This window comes from Borostomias antarcticus, assembly GCF_949987555.1.
Source record: "Borostomias antarcticus genome assembly, chromosome: 16".
Classification (NCBI taxonomy): Eukaryota; Metazoa; Chordata; class Actinopteri; order Stomiiformes; family Stomiidae; genus Borostomias; species Borostomias antarcticus.
Window position 1 is genome coordinate 162,501 of NC_140249.1, and position 10,000 is coordinate 172,500.

The window sequence follows — 10,000 nt, forward strand, 5'->3', positions numbered from 1 at the left end:
AAATGCGGGGATTTTCTGAAGTTGCGGGAACTTGCGAATATTGCGAGAATATGCAAAAAATGCAAGAACCTGTCCTGTATTTTCGTGCACACCCCACTCTAATGCATATAGCCTACACTACGTCTTCACATGCTGGGAATGATACGAGAAATAACAAAACCATAGCCTATGAGAGAGCGCCTAGACCAGGTAGGGTATAGACCAGGTACGGTGTAGACCAGGTACGGTATAGACCAGGTACGGTATAGACCAGGTACGGTATAGACCAGGTACGGTATAGACCAGGTACGGTGTAGACCAGGTACGGTGTAGACCAGGTACGGTATAGACCAGGTACGGTGTAGACCAGGTACGGTGTAGACCAGGTACGGTGTAGACCAGGTACGGTATAGACCAGGTACGGTGTAGACCAGGTACGGTGTAGACCAGGTACGGTGTAGACCAGGTAGACGGTATAGACCAGGTACGGTATAGACCAGGTAGACGGTATAGACCAGGTACGGTATAGACCAGGTACGGTATAGACCAGGTACGGTATAGACCAGGTACGGTATAGACCAGGTAGGGTATAGACCAGGTACGGTATAGACCAGGTACGGTATAGACCAGGTACGGTATAGACCAGGTACGGTATAGACCAGGTACGGTATAGACCAGGTACGGTGTAGACCAGGTACGGTATAGACCAGGTAGACGGTATAGACCAGGTACGGTATAGACCAGGTACGGTATAGACCAGGTACGGTATAGACCAGGTAGGGTATAGACCAGGTAGACGGTATAGACCAGGTACGGTATAGACCAGGTACGGTATAGACCAGGTACGGTATAGACCAGGTACGGTATAGACCAGGTAGACGGTATAGACCAGGTAGACGGTATAGACCAGGTAGAAGGTATAGACCAGGTAGAAGGTATAGACCAGGTAGGGTATAGACCAGGTACGGTGTAGACCAGGTACGGTGTAGACCAGGTACGGTGTAGACCAGGTACGGTGTAGACCAGGTACGGTGTAGACCAGGTAGACGGTATAGACCAGGTAGGGTATAGACCAGGTACGGTATAGACCAGGTACGGTGTAGACCAGGTGTACGGTGTAGACCAGGTAGACGGTATAGACCAGGTAGGGTATAGACCAGGTACGGTATAGACCAGGTACGGTGTAGACCAGGTAGGGTGTAGACCAGGTACGGTGTAGACCAGGTACGGTATAGACCAGGTAGGGTATAGACCAGGTAGGGTATAGACCAGGTAGGGTATAGACCAGGTACGGTATAGACCAGGTACGGTGTAGACCAGGTACGGTGTAGACCAGGTACGGTATAGACCAGGTACGGTGTAGACCAGGTACGGTGTAGACCAGGTACGGTATAGACCAGGTACGGTATAGACCAGGTACGGTATAGACCAGGTACGGTTATAGACCGGCGTCATGATTGAAGGCAGCCTTAAAAGGCATAAACAACCCCGATGTCTGGTCTCTGTGGTCGTCCAGGTCATTTGCTATTTCCAAGTTGATCAGACCAAACATTTTGCCCGTCTATGATCTGATGTTTATTGATTTGATCTTAATATAATGGATGCAGCTGTGCTTTAGCCTACTCTTATTGGCTATTTATTTCCTTCATTCATGATGAGAATAGCAGAGGACTTTGAACTTGATATATTAAACAGAAATTGGTGAAATTCACTAGAATGCAGGAGATGAGATGTCTGACCCTCATAATCTCATGGGGGAGGACCCCCTGATCCCTGCTTGATGTGTGGGGTTAGGGTTGATGTGTGGGGTTAGGGTTGATGTGTGGGGTTAGGGTTGATGTGTGGGGTTAGGGTTGATGTGTGGGGTTAGGGTTGATGTGTGGGGTTAGGGTTAGGGTTAGGGTTGAGGTGTGCGTGAGCATGGGACTGCTGGCAAGGTGTCCCTTATATTTCCCCATTGAAGGTGGCAACCCTACAAACGAGGTGAAAAACATTAAAACTTGAAGCAGAAAAATGCGGGAAGTATGAAATCAAGCGAGCCCCGCATATTCCACTTTTTTTGTGCGGAGTTCAGTGATTATTGCGGTGAAAATGCGCTCTTTCTAAAAATTATGTCACCCTTGCATAATCTGCGCTTTTTGCCTGATTATGCAATGAATTATGCGATCGCATAATCGCGTTTTTCTGGAGGGACTGATATGTCGTTTTTTTATATTTTATTTTATTTAACCTTTATTTAACCAGGCAAGCATTTAAGTACAAGTTCTTATTTACAAACCGGCCTGGCAAAAAGCAAAAGCCTCTCGAGGGAAAGGGGTTAGGGGGCTGAAAAATAAAACAAGGTTTTCAACATACATAGGAATTTACTTCGGGCATGGTGCATATTCCTAGTAGGATATGACAACAAAAAAAACTGGATGGCCATAAATAAATCCTGATTCTAAAGAAGCACAGGGCTGAGTGTATAGTTTATATCTTACCCTAAACCGTGCAGGCATACAACACCAAATTTAAATAGGTTACACAACAGTGCTGTTCAACGTAAGGAAAAGGTCTAACGGTAGAGATTACAGTAAGCACTCTCTTATTGTGGGCTAGACGGTGTTACCAGTAACACCGGTGTTCTGTGTTGTCATGGATTTATTACTCGGTGGGAAAAGATCCACACCATGACATCCCCACGGCACACAGTAGGTCCATCTGCTTCTCTGGTACGTCAGCACTCCCAGAACCGCAGGGAGGCTCAAAACCAGCCAGGCACAGAAACATCTGACCACACCCCTGGCTTAGGACTCCTGAAAGGATGGAAACGCTTCTGCAAAGATCTCATTTCGGGGCTGGATGTTGGCTCAAGTTACCCTAGCACATCCTGTGCTGCAACATTCCCCATGCGGGCTTGTCTCAACAGGTCAGAAGGACAGCACCTTATGCAGGCTCACACTACAGTATTTTGGGAGCGATTTATCCCCGATTAAGCCAGGAGTGACAATCGGAGGAGAAATCTGGTCTGAAGGTTGGTCGGTACTGATGTTCAGCCCAGATGATCTTGTAATGTGAGGGGTTTACAGATCCAATCTTATACCTCCCGATCGGCTCGCAAACCCATCGGGGCTGCCCCGATAATATCCAACATGTCTGATATTTAAGATGATTACATCTCTACTTTAGAAGCGAGATGGCGAGACCAGTAAGACCCTCGGGCAGGATAATATCCTGTAGTGTGATGAGACGTTATTTTCAAATCTTGCCGTGTGCGCTTGTTTGATATTCGCAAGAAGAACATCTGTTAAGATTCTACATATGGGCATGATGTAACCTGATTTCAAAATGAGTTAGGATTTAGAGAATCCTGTAGTGTGAGCCCAGCATCAGTGAGGCCACAGGGCTAAAGTGCACTAGCCTGAGTGTGCGTGTGTGTGTTCTCTAACACTGTATAAGCCCAGCTCTCTGGGGTACCCCGTCTGGACGAGAACGTTTATTCTTGCCATATTCAACCAGTACAGATACATTGGAATTCTTGTCCATCCATCTTATCAGCACTAACCAGTTCCTCATTCTAGTCCCAGGTACTAACCAGTTCCTCATTCTAGTCCCAGGTACTAACCAGTTCCTCATTCTAGTCCCAGGTACTAACCAGTTCCTCATTCTAGTCCCAGGTACGCAGCTAGGCATTACAGACAACAGAGCTGTCTAGGTTTGTTTCATAAGGTCTCAATTGACCACTTTTGAACGTGATGACTTGAATATTGGTTTGCCTTTGCGCTGTGCCTTATCTAGTGGGAAGGTAATGTTGCATGATGATATGAGAGCTTTGTTTGTGTGTGTGTGTGTGTGTGTGTGTGTGTGTGTGTGTGTGTGTGTGTGTGTTTGTGTGTGTGTCTGCTAGCCTACCTTCCTCTTGAGAGCGCTGAGCTTCTCCACCACGCCGTCCAGCAGGGACACGACGGAGTCCACCACGGGGAAGCTGCTCAGCGTCTTCTCCAGCTCGGCCACCACCATGGTCACGTGACTCGTCTCCCGGTCAATGTTCTTCTGGGCAGCTCTGAAGCGCTTGTTCAGAGTCTCGTAAGGAACCTGTGTTTGCAGAACCAGCAAGGCAGACAGACCCCTCAAGATAGACAATATTGCTTACATCTGCTCAGTTAACCTAGACCAGCTAATTGAAATGTCTACATCACTAAGTTTGACATACTAATAGCCATGATTTAATTCGCTGGCAAAATCACTCAAATGGCTGACAATTAGCCAGGCCAACAGCACTTATTTGATTAGCCTGAGTGCGATTGTTAGGATGAAATGAGCAGAAAGACGGGAGCAGACGAGGTGTTCTCCAGACAGCCACGGGAACAATGGTGTCGCAGTAGTTCGCCCAGCACAGAGACAGGCTGGGAGAAGCTCCTCGCAGTAGTGAGCCCAGCACAGAGACAGGCTGGGAGAAGCTCCTCGCAGTAGTGAGCCCAGCACAGAGACAGGCTGGGGAGAAGCTCCTCGCAGTAGTGAGCCCAGCACAGAGACAGGCTGGGGAGAAGCTCCTCGCAGTAGTGAGCCCAGCACAGAGACAGGCTGGGAGAAGCTCCTCGCAGTAGTGAGCCCAGCACAGAGACAGGCTGGGAGAAGCTCCTCGCAGTAGTGAGCCCAGCACAGAGACAGGCTGGGAGAAGCTCCTCGCAGTAGTGAGCCCAGCACAGAGACAGGCTGGGAGAAGCTCCTCGCAGTAGTGACCCAGCACAGAGACAGGCTGGGAGAAGCTCCTCGCTGGCCATTTTGAGATGGAACACAAATGTGATGACACAGCTAACAGGGTTAGCTTTAAAGGGCTGTGATCTCTAATAGCACTAGCTAATGCTGTCCAGCCTCAAACCACCGTCTCATTCGCATGATGTTACCTCGTAGCATTGCATTGGTAACAGCAAGTGTGGGGGTCTGGTTCGCTATGAGGAACCATGTCAGGGAATAGCGGTAGCAGTTAGCCCGCTAGCTGTCATTTCAATGCTAACTAACGTCAGATAATGACCAGAGCTATCTCATGTGTTAGCTCGGCTAGCGGAGCTGGCTATGATATGAACTAGCTACTGATGAACTAGCTACTGATGAACTAGCTACTGATATGAACTAGCTACTGATATGAACATGATATGAACTAGCTACTGATATGAACATGATATGAACTAGCTACTGATATGAACATGATATGAACTAGCTACTGATATGAACATGATATGAACTAGCTACTGGCAGTCATGTTAGCTGCTATACTCATGAGCCAGATGGTTATCCAGCCACTCGGTGCTTAGCTCACATAGTCAAGCGTGATACCTCCATGTCCAGGCTAGTCTCTGTCTGCCTAACCCAACCCTAACCCAACCCTAACCCTAACCCAGCCCTAACCCAACCCTAACCCTAACCCTAACCCAACCCTAACCCAACCCTAACCCTAACCCAACCCTAACCCCAACCCCAACCCTAACAGCGTTATACCTCCATGTCCAGGCTAGTCTCTGTCTGCCTGTCAGTCTGCTAGCTAGTAACGATGAGAGACAGGATATCGCTATGCAAGCTTTATAGATACATCAGCTTTATAGATACAGATATATATATATATATAACCCTAACCCTAACACTCATAATACTAGCCCTCATAATACTAGCCCTCATAATACTAGCACTCATGATACTAGCACTCATAATACTAGCACTCATAATACTAGCACTCATAATACTAGCACTCATAATACTAGCACTCATAATACTAGCACTCATTATACTAGCACTCATTATACTAGCCCTCATACTACTAGCACAGTTACTACTAGCACAGTTACTACTAGCACTCATAATACTAGCACTCATAATACTAGCCCTCATAATACTAGCACTCATAATGTTATCAAGTCTTTAATGGTGGAAAGTGAAATGCGACAGTTTTTTTTTTTAAACAAAAAATTACAAACAGCCCAGCGCAACAAACCCGAACACTTATCAGCTCCTAGCATAGCTAACCTAGCATAGCTCAACTAGCATAGCTCAACTAGCATAGCTCAACTAGCATAGCTAAACTAGCATAGCTGAACTAGCATAGCTGAACTAGCATAGCTAACCTAGCATAGCTAACCTAGCATAGCTAACTTAGCATAGCTAACCTAGCATAGCTAACCTAGCATAGCTAACCTAGCATAGCTAAACTAGCATAGCTAAACTAGCATAGCTAAACTAGCATAGCTAAACTAGCATAGCTAAACTAGCATAGCTAAACTAGCCAGGCCACCTAGCTACTAGCATAGCTGAACTAGCATAGCTAAACTAGCATAGCTAACCTAGCATAGCTGAACTAGCATAGCTAACCTAGCATAGCTGAACTAGCCAGGCCAACTAGCATAGCTAAACTAGCATAGCTAACCTAGCCAGGCCACCTAGCATAGCTAAACTAGCATAGCTAACCTAGCATAGCTCAACTAGCCAGGCCAGCTAGCATAGCTAAACTAGCATAGCTAACCTAGCCAGGCCAACTAGCTCCTAACTAGCCAGGCCAACTAGCTCCTAACTAGCCAGGCCAACTAGCTCCTAACTAGCCAGGCCAGCTAGCTCCTAACTAGCCAGGCCAACTAGCTCCTAACTAGCCAGGCCAACTAGCTCTAACTAGCCAGGCCAGCTAGCTCCTAACTAGCCAGGCCAACTAGCTCCTAACTAGCCAGGCCAACTAGCTCTAACTAGCCAGGCCAGCTAGCTCCTAACCAGCCAGGCCAGCTAGCTCCTAACTAGCCAGGCCAGCTAGCTCCTAACCAGCCAGGCCAGCTAGCTCTAACTAGCCAGGCCAGCTAGCTCCTAACTAGCCAGGCCAGCTAGCTCCTAACTAGCCAGGCCAGCTAGCTCCTAACTAGCCAGGCCAGCTAGCTCCTAACCAGCCAGGCCAGCTAGCTCCTAACCAGCCAGGCCAGCTAGCTCTAACCAGCCAGGCCAACTAGCTCTAACCAGCCAGGCCAGCTAGCTCCTAACTAGCCAGGCCAGCTAGCTCCTAACTAGCCAGGCCAGCTAGCTCCTAACTAGCCAGGCCAGCTAGCTCCTAACTAGCCAGGCCAGCTAGCTCCTAACTAGCCAGGCCAGCTAGCTCCTAACCAGCCAGGCCAGCTAGCTCTAACCAGCCAGGCCAGCTAGCTCTAACCAGCCAGGCCAGCTAGCTCCTAACTAGCCAGGCCAGCTAGCTCCTAACTAGCCAGGCCAGCTAGCTCCTAACTAGCCAGGCCAGCTAGCTCTAACTGCTGCTCCAGCCTTCAGCTTGCTGTGTTTCAGCGGATGGAAGTTGTCCCTTTAGGCTTTGCTCGCCAGGTAGTAAGTCATATTTGCTATCATTCAAATAACAAGAAAGAATGCGTTGTATAATAACTTTGCGGTTGATTACCATGTCATGGTCTCTATAAATAAAGTATTACCTTAAGGGTGGGATATTCTTGAACCTTGAGAGCCATGGATAGTTGTGATGCAGTCTCTTGCACCGCCATCTTGGTTTGAGGGGTTCTTGTCGTGGTTCTTTCAGTGCAGCGCAAAATGGGTCCGAGCTCAATACTGCCCTCTGGCGACAGGGCCAGGGGGGGTAAGCTACTAGCGAGTTTGATTTCGTAAATTGTGGAACATACCATTACATTTTGGACGTTTTAAGAATCTTTCATCAATTAGATATTTTATCTTATTATATTTTATCTAGATATTTTACCAATAGCTATGATAACTATGCAATTCGACGACATACAACTACTGTGGCGAGTTTGGTTTGATATATATAGGCCTAATTAAGATTGTGTTTTTGTGTGTAAGCGCCAAATTGTTTGTTGCTGTGCTCGTCTTTGAGCCTGTGTAAGAAGATCCAAGTTAGAATAATCATAGACATACAATTCAATTCAATCACCCACGCACTCACTTTCACCCACCCCACTCACTGACCCACTCACAGGCTTTCTAAAGGTTGTCTGCCTGTTCCCTTCTGTTGACATAATGATTAGAGATGTTGTTGGATCCAGTGAAAACCCATAGGAACAGCCTTTGGCCAGCACCCATTATTATTACATGCATGTAGTGCCCCTTTCAACTGTGTCTTTTTTAATACACACCTTTAAATGGAAAATACATATATTTCAATGAAATTAGAAATAGCTTTCTGTGATTTTCAGTGTGTAACTAATCAGTTTACTATTTGAACACCTTACTGGAGTCATGCCATGGACCGGTTTGCCTCGAGACCTCTACCATCATCTCAGTCCCCAAAAACACAGATCACGGGATCACAGGACGTACTGACCATACAGACCTGTCCCCCCAAAAACACAGATCACAGGATCACAGGACGTACTGACCATACAGACCTGTCCCCCCAAAAACACAGATCACAGGATCACAGGACGTACTGACCATACAGACCTGTCCCCCCAAAAACACAGATCACGGGATCACAGGACGTACTGACCATACAGACCTGTCCCCCCAAAAACACAGATCACGGGATCACAGGACGTACTGACCACACAGACCTGTCCCCCCAAAAACACAGATCACGGGATCACAGGACATACTGACCATACAGACCTGTCCCCCCAAAAACACAGATCACGGGATCACAGGACGTACTGACCATACAGACCTGTCCCCCCAAAAACACAGATCACGGGATCACAGGACATACTGACCACACAGACCTGTCCCCCTGACCTCTGTGGTCATGACGAGTTTTGAGCGCCTTGTACTGTTCCACCTCAAAACCATGACGGACCCACTCCTGGACCCCCTGCAGGTCGCCTCCAGAGCCAGCAGGTCAGTGGACGGCAGTAAACATGGCCCTCCACGCCATCCTTCAGTAAACATGGCCCTCCACGCCATCCTTCAGTAAACATGGCCCTCCACGCCATCCTTCAGTATGGACTCTGCAGGAACCTCATCCCGGCTGGGCTGGAGGACCAGCTCTCCCAGCTGCACATGCCTGACTCCCCCTACTGGTAGATCCCTGACTTCCTCTCTGACAGGAAGCAGCACGTGAAACTGGGGGAACACGTCTCTGACACCCAGAGCCAGTTCCACTCAGGGCTGCGTTCTTTCCCCCTACTCTTCTCTCTGCATACGAACGCACGGCTGCTCCTGCAGTCATCAGTCAAGCTCTTGCTGTGTCTCGTCAGAGGTTGGCTGACCACCACCCTCATTGGGGATGTGTCCCCCTGCAGGTGGGAAATTGACCATCTGTTGTCCTGGTGCAGCCAAAACTACCTGGAGCTCAACACTCTTAAGACAGTGGAGATGGTTGTGGACTTGAAGAACTCAGCCCCCCCCCCCATCACCGTCTGGCCAACTCCCCAGCTGACCCTGTTGAGTCTGTCCCCTTCATCATCTCCCAGGACCTCAGATTTTATCACAGATTCAACTGAATAAATACTCAGCATCAGCCTTCTGCGAGGCAATTTGGAATCAACAGCAAAGCTTATATGATATGTTGTTTTCTTGTTATCTAACAGAAAATGGAACGGTCCCCTACTTGCTCTAGCCTCCTTACAGAACTCGTTTTGCCTTCTTTCAGGACACAAAATATACATTTTAAGTGTACTTAGCTCCACCCCATTCCCCATCTTTTTCTTTCAGCCACCTCATACTTGCTCAGGCTCCTCTCTCCTCTCTGCCCTCCCCACACAGACCTCCTCTCTCTCTCCCTCCCCACACAGACCTCCTCTCTCTCTCCCTCCCCACACAGACCTCCTCTCTCTCTCTCCCTCCCTCCACACCTCCTCTCTCTCTCTCCCTCCCTCCACACCTCCTCTCCCTCTCTCTCTCTCCCTCCGCTCCTATAAATGCAGTGACACTCGCATTCTCTGTGTGCACGCGTGTGTGACAGAGAGGTAGTTGAAATAGAAAGTGAGAGAGGGAGGGAGGGGGAGAGAGAGAGAGGGAGGGAGGGAGCAGGAGAAACGGAAAAAGGGTGAGCACATGTGTATGCTTGTCACCGAGGGGGCAGGGAAAAGGGAAGAAGGAAACTGCCTTAGCCGCCGCG

General features: G+C 48.3%; 2 protein-coding genes across 4 annotated transcripts in view; one reads left to right on the top strand and one right to left on the bottom strand.

The window, feature by feature from the left end:
* Nucleotides 1-7,481, bottom strand: part of maea (macrophage erythroblast attacher, E3 ubiquitin ligase) — a 19,844-nt gene extending 12,363 nt beyond the window's left edge. The window contains exons 1-2 of one of the 2 annotated variants that reach the window (XM_084450595.1): nt 7,407-7,481; nt 3,871-4,053 (exon numbers count right to left, since the gene is read on the bottom strand). In XM_084450595.1, the coding sequence (XP_084306721.1) occupies nt 3,871-4,053; nt 7,407-7,475 (252 nt within the window). In that variant the 5' untranslated portion in view covers nt 7,476-7,481. Of the gene's footprint in view, nt 1-3,870; nt 5,082-5,137; nt 5,312-7,406 lie in introns of those variants that run through there. The other variant, XM_084450594.1, reaches the window with a different exon arrangement.
* Nucleotides 7,482-9,961: 2,480 nt separating this feature from the next.
* The window catches only part of ctbp1 (C-terminal binding protein 1), a gene marked incomplete at its 3' end in the record, with an annotated part of 11,952 nt that continues 11,913 nt past the window's right edge, over nt 9,962-10,000 (top strand). For both annotated transcript variants that reach the window (XM_084451448.1, XM_084451449.1), the window contains exon 1: nt 9,962-10,000. This exon is cut by the window's right edge and continues 97 nt beyond it.